The sequence below is a fragment of the Hyposmocoma kahamanoa genome, unplaced genomic scaffold, assembly GCF_003589595.1.
Source record: "Hyposmocoma kahamanoa isolate Upper Pololo Valley unplaced genomic scaffold, ASM358959v1 102, whole genome shotgun sequence".
In the NCBI taxonomy this organism is placed as follows: Eukaryota; Metazoa; Arthropoda; class Insecta; order Lepidoptera; family Cosmopterigidae; genus Hyposmocoma; species Hyposmocoma kahamanoa.
In genome coordinates, this window is record NW_020653337.1 from 16,299,700 (window position 1) to 16,318,394 (window position 18,695).

Below are 18,695 nucleotides of genomic sequence, written 5' to 3' on the forward strand. Positions count from 1 at the left end.
AGCAACCTTCAGATAAGGATTTAATTTCATGAGTAAATTTCCACTTTTTTAGCATTGAATATCATGAGGTTTTTGACTGTCATGATAATTCTTATATTTGTTTTTTGTTAAAATATTCCATTACTTTGTTACATAAAAATCGAACATACTTAAAAGAAAATTTCTATCGATTCTGCTCCGATCCTATAGTCCCGGTTTGGTGAATAATATCGCTTGTTCGTAACCTGCCGGATAGTAGGAATTTTTCTGTTTGGTCATATATTGTGTTCGATCATATATAGACTATAAGATAATAGAGTTCATTTGTTATTCTACTGCGTGTAGTAGATACTTTTTCGATACAAATATGTTAGTAAAGTTAAACATATGTAAAAAGTGGACAATTTTGCGTTTGAAATTTTATTCCTCGCATAGAACAACGTACATCGTTTTGATAGAATGATAATTCGTAGTAAAATAAAAAAAAAGGAAAGTAGGTAAGTACTTAATTGTAAGGATCCAACGTACATTACAAAAATTATATTATGCAATTATTACTTCATATGCAAATGTATATTTTGAAAGATATTTACATCACAAAATTTAGATATTGTATTGGTGCATTTTGTATAAACATGTAATTAGAGGTGAATGTAACTATAGATAATACATATTTTTACAATAAAAGAGTTTATATGCAAATATCTTTTTATTCTGCTGTTTTATCTTATAATTAACTATATATAAAACTAATCCCCGATTAGAAAAGAAATTGATCACGCATTATCACATATTGTATTGTATACCAAACAAAATTATCTAACTATAATTGATTAATTGTAACTTATATAACACATTGGAGTGCACGTGGTCAGTACATTACGCCAATTGGCAAATGCTTTCACCCTGATGACAAGCATTATAGTGTATTCCATCGATCCGATAAGAAGATATAACAGATTTAAAAAAAGTAACACTATCGAGAATATAACTAGAAATAGAGATGAAATGTCATTTAATTTGTTTGAAAACTATTCTGCCAAATCATTACGGTGACAACTGCGCTTCAATTGGCCAGCCCGAATTCGAAACAATTTACGGGTGTCGTCAATTATTTCCCTTCTAATCGACAAGTTTAACTTGAGCTTTTCTATAATGGACAAAAATTGGAAAATTACCTATTTTATATTTAATTACGGATGAAATGAAATGTGATTCCGTTTGTTTTTTAATTAGATGTTTGCTGTTTTTCCCACACCACCGAATGGAACAGCCCCCTATAGTTTGAGATACTATCTTTATTACAAAAAATGCATAATATTTTTGGAATATACGGAGACGTACACACATGTCAGTTATTGGCGCTGTACTATTTCAGCTTTCTAATTTGTGGTTTCAGCGCAAACGAGAGTTGATATTTAAAACTGGTGTAAGGTTCATTTACCTTGCCAGGGATGGATGGCCCTTATTTCGTCTCTATTTCTGGTTATATACTCGATGATGAATACTAACTTATGCCGCTCAGGTCTTAAATACTATATAATATTTTCTAAAGTCGAAGCCTCGAAACCTTAAGAAAAAGTGCTCTTTGAAACTTCATCTCAACTGATGGAAAGTGGCGGTGGACTTATCAACACGGAATGCACTAAGCCAGTCAGCAAAAACTTTACGTACTTGTAATAAGAGCTTAATAGACGTTGTGAGACGGCGGAATCTTCATTGCTCTTACTGCGTGGACAGAAAACATTTTCAGACCGCCTCGAGTCAATTCCGCATTAATAACTTTCTTTTATTTATGATACCAAGTCACAGATTACTTAATAGTAACTACGTAACAGATACATCACTCTCATATAAAATCGAAAATACCTACGTATAGTAGCCTACTAAATCTGACTAATCATACCAGGTGCTCAGAGTGACCGTCAGGATGGCTGGTCGCCTGTCGCATCTGGCGCTGAGTGTATATTCAAGAATTACTACCTATTTGCTACCTTTTCTAAATAATTGCTACCTTTGATATAGTCTGAGAAAAAAAAAATTATTAACTGACGTCAGAATGGCTGGTCACCACTTTGTTCAGCATGAAGGGAGCAGCTTTTCCAGAAGTATGTAAATAAATATGTAAATAATAAAAAAAATTAAAAAAATATGTAAATAGGTAAGGTAGCAGTACTTCCCTGGACGAACTCTTTCACAAGGAGCTCTACTGCTACTAAAACCATGTAAACTGTGGTGACTACTCTATATTATGCCTACTCACTCTCGCCTTAAAAAGGCCCAAGTTATAGCTTCCAGAGAACCAGTCTGCAGGCAGGGAATTCTACTCCATAGCCTTACACGTACGTATTCGTACGAATCTTAGATTTAGTCAGATGGGGTAACAGAACAGAAGAACAGAAGAGTAACATAATAATATCTACCTACTTTATTTTGAGGCAAATGAGAGAGAGTGAGGAGGGAGAGAGAGGAGCTCTAGGAAGAATGGAAGAAGGAAGACGTCTTATTTATATTTATTTATTTAAAATAAAAGCAAAGATCAAAATTAACTATTGTTCAATTATAGAAAACGATTATTAGGATGTAAAGCGCTTCTCAATAATTATTATATTCGCATATTTCCGTAAAACCAATTATCTTGTATACCTACGTAAAAAAAGATTATTGAGTAAAACTCAAACTATTCCGAAGCTTTGACTTTAAACAATTTTACAGCACCTACATTGTACTTAAGAACATTTTGTACCCTGGGTCTTTTTATATATCCTATCACTTTTATATTAAAATTATATAGTAATAATAATAGTTAGCCTATATTTCCACTGAGGGGCAGAGGCCTTTTCTCACAATGGAAGGGCTTGGGCTGTAGTTCTCACGCGGGCTCAATGCGGACTGGCAACTTCATACACACATTTTTTTTTTAAATAATATTAAGTGATGGGACGAACAAGTCATACTTCTGATGGTAAGCTACACGCCTGTCCATAACAGTTGCAGTGCCCCTCAGAGCTTCAAATGGCAAAAATCTTTGTCACTGCGACCGTCACCTTATCTTTTATTTTTCATTTCATTTTAATTATCACCAAGTGAGTATTTATATACGAATCAGAAACTATGACAGTTTTAAAAACACTGATATTTATAAGGTAACGTTTCGAAAGTCATTTTTTTTACCTCTATTAGATAGTCACTTGTTATTGTTGTCGGCAAAGCCATACGAATTCGCCACTGAAATAAAAAAAAATCTGTTAGAGAAAAAGTTTAGATACTTAAGTAATGCCGCAGACGAGCTATAATCCTAAATCGAGAACCTTTTGACCTTGCTATCACTTAATAACTTTTTCATAAAAAACAAATTTTGGGATTTTGGCTTAGCGTAGGTATATAATATGGATGATCTCACAACGTTGAACTGTGAACCACCAGAATTTTTATTGAATCGTACTCTAAATATATCTTTTAACATTACGATATTGATCTTTTAACTTTAAGAACCAATTCTTTATATGTATGACTATACTTACATTTGAAATCTTCCTCATAATGATAAAGCATTTTCCACAGAACGTCGCCTGATATTTCGGGTTCAGGCAAAAGCCCTCCATGTCTTTTTCTCAGCGCTATAGCGTCGACGTGATTCAGCAAATTCGGACTGTTGCCGTGGAAAAATATGCGCGAGCGCAGTTTCTCTCGCAGAAAAGGCTTGAACACCGCAAACAGCATGTTGAAGATGTACGGCTGGTTCACTATATGGACGGCTTTCAAACGAATTGGTATGCAATCCTGAAAGTAAAATAAATTATATTTTACTAGATTATAACGTGATGATTGTATTTTTACATCTTGTTATGTAAAAATATAAATATTGGACAACATCACATAAGCGGTTAACGCTGATTTAAGAAACATCGCTCATTGGACTGAGTCTTTTGGCATGTTGGTAAAACCCAAAAAGTCGCAGACCATGATTGTAGGAAGTGAGCATATATGTGGCACATTGGACATTGATTCTGTCCAAATTATACAGTAGAATTCAACGCCTATTGCCTAATATACTTCTACTGCTGCTAATCTTGGTCTGCTTGTGGATTGTAATTTAGCTTGGACTCCACATATTAATGAAGTCAGTCGAAAAGTCCATTTCTCCTTGCTCTCGCTTGCACCTCCAAACTTTTTGCCTTTGAAATCCAAAGTCTATTTAGCTCAATCTCTTATTTTACCCTACTAGACTATGCTGATTCCTGCTATTATACTGAAGAACGAACTAAAATAAGCTTGAACTTGAATATTTATATAGTCTGTAGTAATTTAATATTTTTGCTATTGTTTTTTTTATCATTATTTTATTACATAATTTAATTTTGTTTTATTGTGTACGTAAACCAGTTATTGTAATTATTTTGTCCTGTGTTTTGGTTTGCCGGAAGAAGAATACCTAAATACTATCTTTAATACCTAAATACCCTCTTTTAGAAATAGTTACCTTTTGCTTGTATTTTCCGTTTTACTGTGATTTGTGTTTTCCTGCACAATAAATTATTAAATAAACAAAAATAAATACGTTGTTCTGATCCCAAAGTAAGTGGCTAAAGCACTTGTGTTACAGAAATCGGAAACAACGACGGTACCACAAACACTCAGACCCGAGACAATATAGAAAAGTTAGTTTCTACTTTGACCCGGCCGGGGATCGAACCCGGGACCTCGGAGATGGCAACACCATGGAAACCGGTGCGCATGTCACTCGACCACTGAGGTCGTCAAAAATCGTGATGGATGCCTTTAAAAAACCCAAGAAACTTTTTTATCCTCCAATAGAACCGTATAAGTGGTTACTAAATTCGATTTCAAACAATTTTTTATTCAAGTTTCAAAACTTAATAAGCATAATATCAATGCAGTTTATATTAATTTTTTTATAATATCAAGTGACAGGACGAACAAGTCGTGCGCCTGGTGTTGAGTACCACCCCTGTCTATAACAGTTGCGGTGCCACTCAGAGCTTTAAATCGCAAAGATCTGAGAGGCACTGCCACTGCGACCGTCACCCTGGGACATAAGTTGACAAGTCCCATGTGCCTGTAATTTCACCAGCACTCTTACCCTCCAAAATCGGAACGCAGTAATGCTCACATTACTGCTTGGCGGCAGAAATAGGTAAGCTGGCAGTATTTTTCCGGGCGAACACTTAAAGAACATTTTTAAAGTTCATAAACTTGACAAAGGCGGACGCGAACTGTTATGTTCTGACTTTCCTGTGTGACCACTTGAACTCCGTTAATAATAGTATCAGAGTTACTGCCACTAAGCAAAGATAAGAGTCTAATCAGCATCGACGCTAATTCACGTAATCATTATCCTACGGTTCGTAATGAATCTTGCGTCCTTTAAAATTTCATGTGCTATACGTGACATTATTGATAGAGGAAACGAAAGAAGTACCTCGTCACGATCGTGACATACGGAGACATGTGATATCTGCCTAGTCACCTCCAATGACATGTATTTATGCATTTAAAAGGATAAAACGATAACAAGTGCCTATTATAACAAAGTCGACCAAGACAATATGAATAATGATCTCAATTAAACACAATCTGGAAACACGTACAGCCGTTTCGTTTTGTTCCAACAATAAAAACAACAATAAATACTTATTGAGTGCTTACTAAGTAACTTATTTAAAAATTAATCCTACGGTCTGGTGATTATTTAGCCTTGGCGCGTACGATACTCGGTAGATGAACGCGTACACCACTGCTTCCGGAGTTTTGTACGAGGACGCTACTTCATATCCGTACAATACACAATGCTCTTTGTACTGGCTCGGAGGCACAATGTGTGAAAAATAAGACTACTCATTTTTATGTATCCTTAATTCCGTTACTCTGCGCAACAGTTTCTTGCTATTGATCTACAAACACTTAAACGCCCTCGGATTCTTATTTAAATAGGTAGGAAGTGTCGATCGCTACCTAGCATGAGCATAATAAACCTCTCTTGCTTCATTCAATCAATCGTTTCATACAAGCCTTATTATTCTTCTCCATAAGCACTGCAGCCTTCTTAAGAACACTCTCGATTATTATATATTATATATAGAAGAACACCAGTTATTAATATTCTTCTATGTATATAAAAGACTGAGTCTCTTTCATCACTAATTTGTGCGCCTGATGGTAAGCTACACGCCAGTCCATAACAGTTACAGTGCCACTCAGAGATTAAAATTGCAAAGATCTGAGGGGCATTGCCACTGCGCTCCTCACCCTCAAACGTAATTGACAAGTCCCATGTAACCCTTCAAAAGCGGAACACAGTAATGCTGACATTACTGCTTGGCGGCAGAAATAAGGTAATATAGAAATAAGGAAATAAGGTAGGTAAGATGGCAGTACTACCCTGGACAAACTCTATCACAAGGAGCTCTACTGCTAATAAAATTCTACTCTTGTGTCTCTTCTAACATATACAAATTTCCCATAAGCAATATTGAAACCGCAGATCACTGAAACCGACACAACATTATGCACCACCATTCGTGCCTTCTCAGACATATATTGACTACACATCATTCCATTCATGACTCCATTCACTGCATATACCTTTTTAACTCTTCATTCGATATCTTTTTAACCGCTATCATACCTTGTACACAAACTAATACTCGTATACTACGAAAATAAAAACAATTCACTCCAGTCCACTTCCAGCAATTGTATAAGAACGAGTAAATTACGTGAATATTTAAAAGTAAACACTTGTTCCAACAACAAACTATCCTTCTTGATAGGGTAGTAAAATCCATTTTTTCCCCAGTTTATATACAAATTTTAAATTTAAGTTAAATACATAATTGTAGGAATTGAAACTATTTTTCCATATTTAAGTCGCGTATATTTGTTTTTTCAAAAACCGACGTTTCGGGCCCTTTACAGGTCCCATGTTCATGATTGGTAGGTCACAGTCAATATTAATACGCGATTTAAATCCGAAAAAATAGTTTTCTTTCCTATGTCTAACAATCGCGAAAACCTAAGAACTCGATATACATAATTGTAGTCATTTCCAAGCGTACCTGTATCCAATCGACGACCATCTTAGCAAAAGAAGGAGTAAACTGCAACACTTGCGAGAAGGAAAGACCCTTCATATCGATGATGGTGATGACTCCGCAAACTTGCGTTCGTGGTTCCACCATAGCGGATTCCAAACCTAGCTGCACGCCACGGAATACTTCAGACAAGGGCACATCGCGCGGGTTCCAAAGTGCTGAAAAATGTGTACATACTCGTATAAAAATCGATTGATTTGCTTCGGAAACTGAAACAAAATAAGAATCAAAAGTAGAATAGGCAACAGATTTATTAAATGTTAAAACTAGACAAAATTTTAGTATACTTTAGCTTTTTGTAAATATTGCTTGCATAATATTCAAGTTAATCTGTCACTTTTCAAGATAATGATAACAGTTACACCGTCGCGTCTGTCTCGTCATTACATGAATACGAATGAATCTTTTGTTTGTTCCTTTCTGTCATATAGAGCACGTGGTCACACGTTACCTTTTGATGTTAAATTAATAGTTTTTGCTTATAAAAATATATTTTGTAGCACCCCAAACATTATGTAATTCTCAAAAAGGGTTGCCGTTGCGCAGCGCTGGTAGTAACCCGCCAACGCCAACTCACGCTTTGTTTTATGACCATTTTTAGGTCCGTTGTACGCGCGCTAGTTTCGCGCGTCAATTGCAGACTCTTCCTCAGGACGCTGTCTCGATTACCCACTGTGTAAACCCTCCCCGAGATCTCACTTCCGATCTACATCACAGCTGTATAAGCTTAAATGTAAAGCCACCCTCTTGCTTAGCACGCCGCAGTCCCGAATCCCGAATCCCGATCACACACTGTGAAACCCAATCCAAGGTCTCAGTTCCGATCCACATCACTGCATAACTCGGTATAAGCAAGGTGGAAGCTCAGCTCGGAGTACAATTCGCCAATCGCCTAAAAAACTACCTACGCTGTAACGTCAAGAAGAAAAGACAAGATAATGCTTTATAGTAACTGTCTCCTCTGGTCGCGAACATTGTAAATATAAATAAGGACAAGCTGTGTATACAATTATAATCCTCCGAACGACTCGGATATTCATTGTCACGTGTTTAGTTGTTGCACCGTTCTTGTATGTACATAAGTCAGCCAGGCACGAATCCAATACAACTAGGTGTACAGTCCAATTAGAAACCCTAATTCAATTGGAGTGCCAACTAGATGAATATTCTGAATAGTCCGAGAGAAAATATATAGCTTTTTTATACTTTTCATTTATAGTTGAACTACCTATCTATTCTGAGTTTCGTGGACAATGAGCAGAAGAGAATGCAATATGAAAATCGCTAGCCAACATAATGTGTAAAACGCATAAACTACAAATATTTTTGCTCTTTACCGAACAAAAGATTTCGACATCATAAAATTTCTATATTACTTATATATTAGACATTAGAAAAGAAACAATTTTTTCGGAACTACATCTGTACATTCGTTTTTTTCAAAAAAATCAACGTTTCGAGCCCTTCGTGTCCCATGGTCACGGCTGACTTAACGAAGAAATGGTACAAAAGGGGTAATAAATTATTTACTCAGGGACTAATAAATGCCGTAAACCAGAAATCAGGCCGATAATTGGTGGTCATACTCGCTTGTCATACTGATATGACCAATGAGAGTTATTTGTATTGACGGTCATATTCAACCAGTGTTAAATAATAAATCATTCGTTGTATTGAAATCTAGAAAAAAATTCTGCTCTGTATTGTATTTTCTAATTTTCATTACCTAGGCAACGTTGTCAATGACTGCATTTAAAACTTAAAATATTTGTTTTATTATTATTATTTGTTTTACACTTACCACCAGACTCAACGAACATAATACGGCGACCGTGCTGGTCCCGAGGAGCCAGAATGGACACGATGTTGTGGTTGAAAGCCGAGCGGATGGTAGATGGCATCAGGTCGCGGCAGTAATCCGAATGACTTCTTCGAAATTTGTAGTAGGCTTGTATCTGCCAATATATCATTATAATTATGAGAGAACCTGTGAGAAATCTATGAAGGATTTTCTTTACTCAACCAGGTAAAGCTACCGGAGGTTGACGAGAGTTCTCGCTTTATAAATTGTAATATTGATTGTAATGAATATTACCTACGATGTTTACGCACCGTGATATTCATTTATTTTTTGTGTACAGGGGGACCTAGTTTGGCACAGATACAGGTTCGACTCTTGTCAGATCGAAGGACCTTTTCTTTACGTTCGATGTTTGTATTAATAATTATAAAAAACTAGTGGAGTAACTTCACAAAAAACAAATTAATATCATGATTATACAATAGAACATCATAATATTCATTATAATCAATATGACAAATTCTTAAACATTGTTAAAACAAAACATTATTAAGTCACGAAACATAATTTTATTAAATAGTTTTTTTATTAGACATAATAAAATATTTAATGTTAATACTAAAATTGTAATAGTAATGGTGAAAGTTAATGTTTCAATAAAGTGTACAAAGCAGAGTAAACAGGTGTTATTGACGTACGAAGTTATGTTTCCCTTAATATTGGTTTTAATGGACATTATAGACGTAGGTGAGGAGCAAAAGCAGTCCTAGTAATGATCCTTGGAGCACGCTGTAATAGATACATTTAGATGTACTTTGTTTCAAGCCAATTCTTACTACTTGGTTATGATTTGCCAAGAAGGATGCAAATCAAATAATATGCTCATATTATTGTCATCCCACTATCTTTGAGTTTGATGAGCTGCTGACCGGCTGACCGTATCGTATGCCTTTTTAAAGTCTTAATTTTAGTTTTGGGTTTTGTCGTAAGGTTGACACATGGTGAAAGTAAATTGGACTTTAGTTTTGAAAGTCAAGTTGTGTAAAAATAAACCTAGATATCATAATCACTTTCATAACTAAATTCTTACCCTTTTTAAAGCACTCGTCGCATAAAACTTACACGGCCGGAGAAATTTTAAAAGAAAATCATCTTTTTCACTCGGTATGATCAATGACTTCTCGGCTGAAAAGTGTTAAAATATGTAATTAGAACATTATACATCATTAATCTATGTATAACATACTTAAATTTTGATGAAACGAAACAAAATAGAACAAATGATTTTAAGCTGCATCTTACAGATTGTACCTGAAAAATAATATATCGATAATAATTTTGAGCAGTGTCCATGACACGGTGCAACAAACTCACTGACATATAATTTATTCAAAGATAAACTGGTTCTGCCGCAAGAACTTTGTTTGGAAATAAAATTTATTTTTAGTTTTATTTATATTGCTAACGTTATTCGGTACGATATTCAATACTTTTCCTCAATGCTGTTTAGCAATTTGTTTTTGTAAAAATTTTTAAACGTGTATGTTAGGTACTTACATTCAAACCGTCAATTTTATGAAATAATTTGGCAATCTTGTGTTAAGTGATGATATGAATCTATCAATTGCACAAACGTCATAAATTTTAACGTGTTCTTAAATAACGTGCTGTCTCAAGATTCATATTGATATATTAAGGGACAGTATTATAGTAAATAACACATTTTAAAGAAGGTTTCTGCAAAGGAATATATTGTATCTAAAACCAACCGAAAACTACACGGCAAATTAGAATAATAGGTTTCCCGAAAAGTACAGTTTAGGGCTATTCAATGCGAATAGGCATTTATTAAACAAACGCATTAGGATCGTCGGTCACAAAGTCTGCCATATCGTAGCTCACATCGTCGCTTAACGTTATTTGAGTTAACGGCTAAGTGTTCGTTTCTTTCACATAAAAATGAAGAAACATAAATTGTCAGCGCGCATTTTCTTCGGTATGACGAAGGTGTCCAAAATGCGAAGTGTATAAAATTCCTTAGGATGTACATACTTTATGTACTCATGGAGTGTGTTCTGCGGTTATTTGCACAGATAGGTTTTGGTGCATTTTATGGTGGGTATACGTTTTGTCTGAACCAACAAGTAGTGCCGCGAAAATTTTGTATACATGTTAAGTTCGTTCAATCCACCAGGGTCCCTTAGCTCAATCCCCCAGGGGATCCCGGTGAACTCAGCAGTTCGTCACAAACCCCTTAAGGTAAATATATGTAAAGTTGCAATCAAATTGCGACAATAAATAATTATTTATTGTATTGAGTTTTCATATCGTTTTAGAAAGTACTTTGATTTATCTGTTGTGTTGTTTTCATGTATTGTTTGATTAATGAGGCTGACATATTCAATAATAACCAAAGCCGATATAAACTATTAATTAAAAAAAGAAACATTTTGTTATGTCTACAAGACCTTAGAAATAATCTTACATGTAGGTATTGGCAAAAAAAAAAGGTATTGGCACCTAAGCCCTGACAAATGATTCGGCACAATTTTTATGGCAGCAAAATTCAAACCAGAGTCAATACATATGTATTATTTATGGTAGTGCACATGCACTTACTTCCTTACACCTATATAAAGACGAAGATTCATTTATCGCAGACTTATTAACATTATTAGAGTTGTTTGTATATGGCATCCTACAACAATAGTATCTTAATAGCTTTTAAGAGGTAAACTTGTCGAAAAACTATTAATACAAGTATGTAAAATATATATGCCTATTTTGTCAAGTCGTTTAAAAACTTAACCCCTCAGTTCAAGATATTTATGAACAAGTTTAGTGTAAAGAAGTTTTAAACATTCGGGAATTGTATCCCCTTATATAAATCTTGCGTTCTATAGAATTCTGCGTACAAAATAAACATGTAATAATAACAATAAATGTTTGACAACCTGTCAACCCAATGACAGGTTGTGGGTGACCCAGCGGTAACAGCACTCTATATATATATTTCTCTAAATAAGTCTAACTGAGCAGAGTCTGGGTGTTCTGGGTAGCATTGTTGCCAGAGTCGTTTGGCAAAAACTACATTTCGTTATCTGAAAGTTACATTTTTGCTGCAAAAACTTCATTTTACAAGTGCGTTTTTTTCAATTAAAAATTCTAACTCTGAAAGGTATATTATAATACGCCTAAATCCTAAAAATAAAAAGTAAGAGTACCTACGCTCAAGAAAACTCAAGCTATAACCAACAAGTAATTGGTTGACTCCATTTTGTTGGCGCCACCACGGAATTACTTTTTTGTCTATTTGGTTGCATTCGTAAAATAATAAGGTTAAGTTTATAACTATATAGCTGATTTTAAAAATCTCAACGTCCTCAAAAGTTACGAAAATTGTCTTCAAAACAAAAGTTGCATAATATTACGCAAGAAGGTCGTAAATTACGAAAAATGTATGAAATCCAACCATTTGACCACACTGCTGGATTGTTGCCTGTGTACTCAATTGTGAGGCACTTTTTTTCTAACAAAACAAGTTTTTTTACCATTTAGACCAAACATCATTTCTTTCTACATAAGTTTTGATATAGTGGCTCTCTATCTACCGAGCCTCAGAGGATACGAAAAGGGCAATATAACCTTTGCAAGCAAACTCGCATAGGGACCTTCTCAGTCGGTCCAGACCCCAGATCAGCCCGTTTGCACAAACTTCATCCGATTCTCAAAAGGTTAGTAACCTTGGGTGCACGTATAGCGCAAATTTAATTTTGAGACCGGATAATTAGCGTGGTGGCACTGTTATCTGTCTATTATTAGGTATTTATAAAGGAAAAAGAAAAGAAAATTGTTAATTTTGCTTTTGGCGCTTATACAAATACATATAGGTACACTGTAAAATACTACTTACATTATAATTATAACTTTTTTATAAACAAAAACCGACCTGAAAAATTCGTGGAATTACATCTATTTGTTAAGTTTTATTGAAATTGGTTACCGAAAAGTGCACAAAACCGGATTCACCCCCTAATTTGTCCCCATTAGAGGTGGAATATTTTCTTCAAATTTAAATGGGACCAATGAAAAAATAATCATCAAAATCGGTTCACAAATACCGTAGTAATCGCGTAACGTACACAAAAACTGTACAGTCAACCGTGACTATGAGACATGTAAAGGGCCCGAAACATCGGTTTGTTTGAAAAAAACAAATATACGCGATTTAAAATCGGAAAAATAGTTTCGTTTCCTATACATTCGCATTAAGAACTTCCTCCTTTTCTGAAATCGGTTAAAAATAAAATGACACAGCGGTTAAACGAATTTCTTGCTATAAAATGTTGGATAAAGTAAATTAATGATCAATATTCTTATCTATAGATATAAGTACAAATAGAGAAACATTCAATATATGTATAGAATTAGATAATAGCGACTGTTCCTTAATTGATATGCTTCTCTCATACATTGCAATGAAAAGTGTTATCCGTTGTCCGCATTAGTGCCAATGGACCTTCGTTAAGAGAGGTCAAATTTAAAAAGCAGTTATTGCGTATAAAGAGTCGTTTATTAATGATTTCAGTTTATGTTGAATGATTTGTATTTGTGTTGTTGCGATGTTTTACTACCATGATATGCAATTGATTTTTGTGAAATTACTCCACTAAGTAGTTTGTTATAATTATTAATTGCTCTTACAAAAATTCATTCATACAGAACTATATATTTTTTTTTTATGATACCAAGTGAAGGTACGAACAAGTGGTAGTGGTGGCCTGGTGAAAAGCGACACGCCTGTCCACAACAGTTGCAGCGCCACTCAGAACTTTAAATCGCATAGATCTGAGGGGCACTCCCACTGGGCCCGTCACCTCATGTGCCTGTAATTTCACCAGCACCCTTACTCTTCAAAACCGGAGAGCAGTAATACTCACATTACTGCTTGACGGTAGAAATAGGCTACACTGCTACTAATTAACTTTTTATAATTTTTTCCATGAAACGATGAAATTTATTTAACATTTTACTTTAAAAAAATCACCATTTGGTTTAAAAATGATTATTATAGTAAAAACCTTAGAGCATGGAAAACAGTAAGTAAAAACTGAACGAGAAATAGAAGTAAGTATATAATGACATAAATTCGTTCGAAATTCATAATTCATTGTTTGTGAAAACACAGGTTACCTTAAGGCTCAACTCACACTGGCGCAGAGTCGAAGCGTCGCGTCGCGTTCTGTTTTTCAACTACAACGCCTGGCAACGCGACATCGCTCGTATTAGTGCGCCCGGATCACAGTGTGGTCGGCGTCGGACGCCTCACTGCGCTCAAGCAACGCGCGGCGCTTGACTTCGTATTGGTATAACATAAATTTGTGCTTTAATAATGGGACAATGGAGATGAATATGCTATAGGCGAAAAACATGACGCGTCGCGACACTTCGACTCTGCGCCAGTGTGAGTTGAGCCATATGGAAGCTGATGACTTGTACAAAATAAGTATAGTTTCACTTTATCCGGCCAAATATTATGCACACAAACATATTGAAGGCATATTATACAATAACACACATGCACTTCAACAGACTAAACCAGTGTTTTTTTTTTTAATAATGTCACACACAAGGATTAAATAATTCAGTCAATAATTTGAAACGTGGTGATAGGATGGGTCAAATTTAATGATAACTAGATGTCAAAATAATATTAATAATTTTATAAACGTCAAAATAAATACATAAATGTCAAAAATTAGACAATGAACACTGTTATTCTATAGTAGTTTAATTGTTTTTTTAAATAGCATAAGGTTTTTCTCAGACCTTAGTATGTACTTACGGTAAATTATTGTAAATGTTTACCGCCATTACAAAAATACTTTTCGTTGTATAAAGTGATCACTTTTTGAGGCACATTTTACTTTTAAGTGGAACGCGGTTTGTAAGACCTACTAACATAACAGCCAAAATTGTGATATTATTTACATTTCAAACACTTAAGCACCAGCCATTGGCTTAAATACCAATTCTAATTTCCATTTCTACGTACAGAGATGAGCAAGTACCCGACGCTTACCGGGCTTAAATCGGATTAAAACCCATTAATGCCCGAAATCGAGGGCAAAAACTATTTACAACTAAACACTAATAAGTGTTTAGTTTACTCGATTTACAATAGTAAATCGAGCTTTGTTCAAATTTAATGATATTATTACAAAATGTTTATTGTTTTCTGATGTAGACGCAAAATATAGTGTAGGGTATATTTATTTATGCCATATACCCGCATAAGTTAATGCGGCAAAGCTGTACAAACTACTGTCACTTTTTTAAACTGCTGCTCTACTTAATGGTCCATAATAAATACTTTCTACAGCACATTTTTCCAAAATTCAAAGTTTGTATCTAAAATCGGTCAAGTGCATGGTCAAGTGGCAATAATTTTCAATTTTTAAACAGCCATTATTGAATAGCGAACTGTAATCGACCGTGCTACTCAATTGACAAATACATTGTATAAATGTCATTAGACATTGGTAAATATATTATGTAATAGCAAAATTTCAACGGGTTAATTATATGCACTCACAGACCACATAAATACTAGTATATGCACTTTATATTCAATAGCGAACGCCATAAATGTGTGTAAAAATGCAAGCACTAACATAAAAATATGTAAATATTTATTTACTTAACAAAGAAGGAAAAATCACGAAATAGCAGAAAATATAGAATACGTTTATGATTACATTACAAAAGATTGGATAGGTTTAGCATCAAATGGATTGGATACGCTAATTGATTATTTATCGTTACCAAACGATAATAATTAAGGAAAAAGATAAATATTAAAAGGTAACGTAGAAATAAAACTGTATTATACATTGTGAATAAACTTTGCTAAATTAGATTATTACTATTCTAATCCCTTAATTAATGATAGTAGCAGTAGAGCTCCTTTTGAAAGAGTTCGCCAAGGAAAGAACTTTACCTATTTCTGCCGCCAAGCAATAATGTGAGCATTACTAAGTTCCGGTTTTGAAGAGTAAAGGGTGTTGATGAAATTACAGACACATTGGACTTGTCGACATATGTCTCAAGGCGACAGGCGCAGAACCAGTGCCCCTCAGATCTTTGCGTTTCAAAGTTCTGAGTGGCACTGCAACTGTTATGGAAAGGCGTATCGCTTATCAACATGCACAGGACTTGTTCGCCCTGCTACTTGGTATTATAGAAAATTATAATAATACATTAAAAAACGTCAATACAAACGATTTGGAAGAGTTTGTAAAAACCTTTATAAAAATAAAAATTAAAAACACCTTTTAATAATTCCCTTAGTTCCCGCAGCGCCTGCTCTCGAATTTCTGGTGTCTCTCTCAGTTCTTTTTCTGCCTTTTCTATAAGAACCTTTTCAGTAATAGGTTCTTTCTCCAATCTTATTGTGTTTCCTCCCCAGTCTACATACGGAGTACCATTTTCATCATAATGGATCTCCATTGTCATATTTAACAATTATTTCCTCTTTGTTTTTTGTTGTACAAGTTTTCTTGTATCGGTGTCAACAAGTCCAAAGACGCAAGATCAACTTGTTGAGTGTGTTATAATGTCGTCACTACCGAACCCTTCACTCGTTTTTAACTAATCGTAATCTGACACAGTTTTGCTCAGTTCACCGTTACTGAATCACAATTATTTATTCCAAAACACCGCCCATATATTATTTTCTGCCAAATATAATATTTCAAAATTAAACTAAACTAATTATAATTTGATGAATAATTTTACAACTTCTTGTGTGCGCAAAATATCCAAAAAAGCATTGGTGAAAGCTGCCGAAACTTTTGAAACGAGCGTGTAGGTAAATATATATGAAGAGGCCGGAAAGAGGTTCGACCCACAGCGGCGTCGGAACGTACTGACCGGGTACTGCGCACGCGCATCTTACGGTGTCCCACTACTCGTGGAGCCCACAGTGGACGCTCACTTGTGCCCAATAACCATGATGACAGCGTCGACTATTTCCTTCTCTGATCGGTGTGTCATTATATTTTCTATGTTTTATGGCAGACATTTGCTTTCATATTGAGTGTGCTTCCAATGTTCTTGCATTTTATTAGATATAATAATAATAATAAACCTTTATTGATTATCCAACCAGCTATTATGTACCTATAATCGTTCTCTTGCTTTGGATTGAGGCAGAAAACTTAAATTTTTCTTATTGTTTACATATTCATTTGAATATCAAGTAAATATACTTGTACCATATTTTATTCTATGAACAACAACAACAAAATTGTACAAGTTGACTGTACAAAATGAGAAAAAAATATTGAAGCCTATTTGCTCGTTAAAAAATTTAGGCACAAATAGTTTGGAAAATTTGAAAATATTTTTAGGGTCCACTGAAAATCAGCGTCACAGCCTTTTCTCGGTGGTGACAATAGCTGAGTGGGATCCTGTTACATACGCCACAGCCACGCACATGACACTTAATCTAATTTTTCTTTTTTTTTTTAACGCACACACTCAACATTTTGTTGTACAACACAATTGTGTTAAATATTGCATGTTTGCTTTGTTGTTGTGTATGATTTTATTTTTATTCCTTTTTTTCCAGTTATTTTTATTTTAATTTTTTGTTTTAATGTAGCTTCATCTTTTTTTTATCTTCATTTTATTACTGTGTATATTTTTGTTGTGGCATAGTAATAAAAGATTTCTATTCTATTCTATTCTAAATTATTTGTCATCTCCGTGGTTCTAGTTTGCAGTTGTATATATAAAAATTGACTGATTCATTTGAAGTGCTAAGCAATAATTCACACAGTTGACCCAAAAATAGGCGGGGAAATTCAAACAACATACATATACTTCCTTTGTCAATTTTTGTATCGCTTCCATGTAATAGAGATGGAATGATTATAGAATGTAGAGACATTTTTTCTTTTCTGTCTCTCACAGTTATTTTAATGACACGCATGGTATATATATGTGGGATTAGTTGTATTTTTCGTATTTTAATGTATAATCTATTTGTGTTCCTACCTTTTTGCTGAGAAGTATTAGGTATTAAGGAGAAATAAGAAAGGAGTGTCAAAAGTTGTCAGATTTGTGTTACGTTGTTTGCCGTACAAAATAAATAAAATAATAAATAAGAAAACTCGGTTTATTTATCATGGTTAACACAAAATCCATGAGGGAGATCTGTTTAGCTCATTCAGTTTGTCAATAACGTAAAATGTTTTCACTTAAATGTTTTTAATTTTAATAAATTATTTTTTAATTGAAAGTTTGAGCATTGTTACAAGATATATCTGAAGGAATGGTGCCTAAATCCGGAATTTGATGGATGTATTTTTTATTTACACAGGTTATTATATTTCGGCAAAAGCCGACCTCTAAAGTTTCTTCCTCATAGGAAATTAAACTATTTTTCCGGATTTAAATCGAGTATATTTGTTTTTTTTTTTTCAAACAAACCGATGTTTCAGGCCCTTTGCAGGTCCCATGGTCACGGTTGACTGAGGTGGTACAGTCTTCAACCAGTTATGTCTAATATTGATGCAAACCACCCTATTTTTTCACTATAGTTACAATAGTTATTAATTCAATACCTTATTTTTAATTTTACAAAGAAAACATTCCAATTTACGCTACATTAAGTTTTTACAAATTATTCTATTGAATGAATATTTATTAAGTTGAATTTATTATTAATTAATAACAGAAATTAGAATAAACTAAAACATAAAATTAGTACTGCAGTCTTATGTATGTTTGGGATT

The 18,695-nt window shown here is 34.2% G+C and overlaps 1 protein-coding gene across 1 annotated transcript; it reads right to left on the reverse strand.

Annotated features, from left to right (window-relative positions):
- Positions 1-3,056: 3,056 nt before the first annotated feature.
- Positions 3,057-16,826, reverse strand: LOC113231509 (alpha-tocopherol transfer protein-like). The gene is made up of 6 exons (XM_026465836.1): positions 16,227-16,826; positions 9,986-10,080; positions 8,896-9,049; positions 7,059-7,252; positions 3,504-3,762; positions 3,057-3,207 (listed from the first exon to the last, which is right to left on the reverse strand). The coding sequence occupies exons 1-6, from the start codon at positions 16,408-16,410 to the stop codon at positions 3,167-3,169; spliced, it is 927 nt and encodes a 308-aa protein (XP_026321621.1). The 5' UTR covers positions 16,411-16,826; the 3' UTR covers positions 3,057-3,166.
- Positions 16,827-18,695: the final 1,869 nt, after the last annotated feature.

Excerpts from the sequence above, each read along its gene's own strand:
- LOC113231509 (XM_026465836.1), bottom strand. The coding sequence starts at position 16,410 with ATGACAATGGAGATCCATTATGATGAAAATGGTACTCCGTATGTAGAC. Across the intron at positions 10,081-16,226 it reads ACTAAGGGAATTATTAAAAG|CCGAGAAGTCATTGATCATA; the intron begins GTGTTTTTAATT and ends AACACTTTTCAG. Across the intron at positions 7,253-8,895 it reads TATGTTCGTTGAGTCTGGTG|CACTTTGGAACCCGCGCGAT; the intron begins GTAAGTGTAAAA and ends CACATTTTTCAG.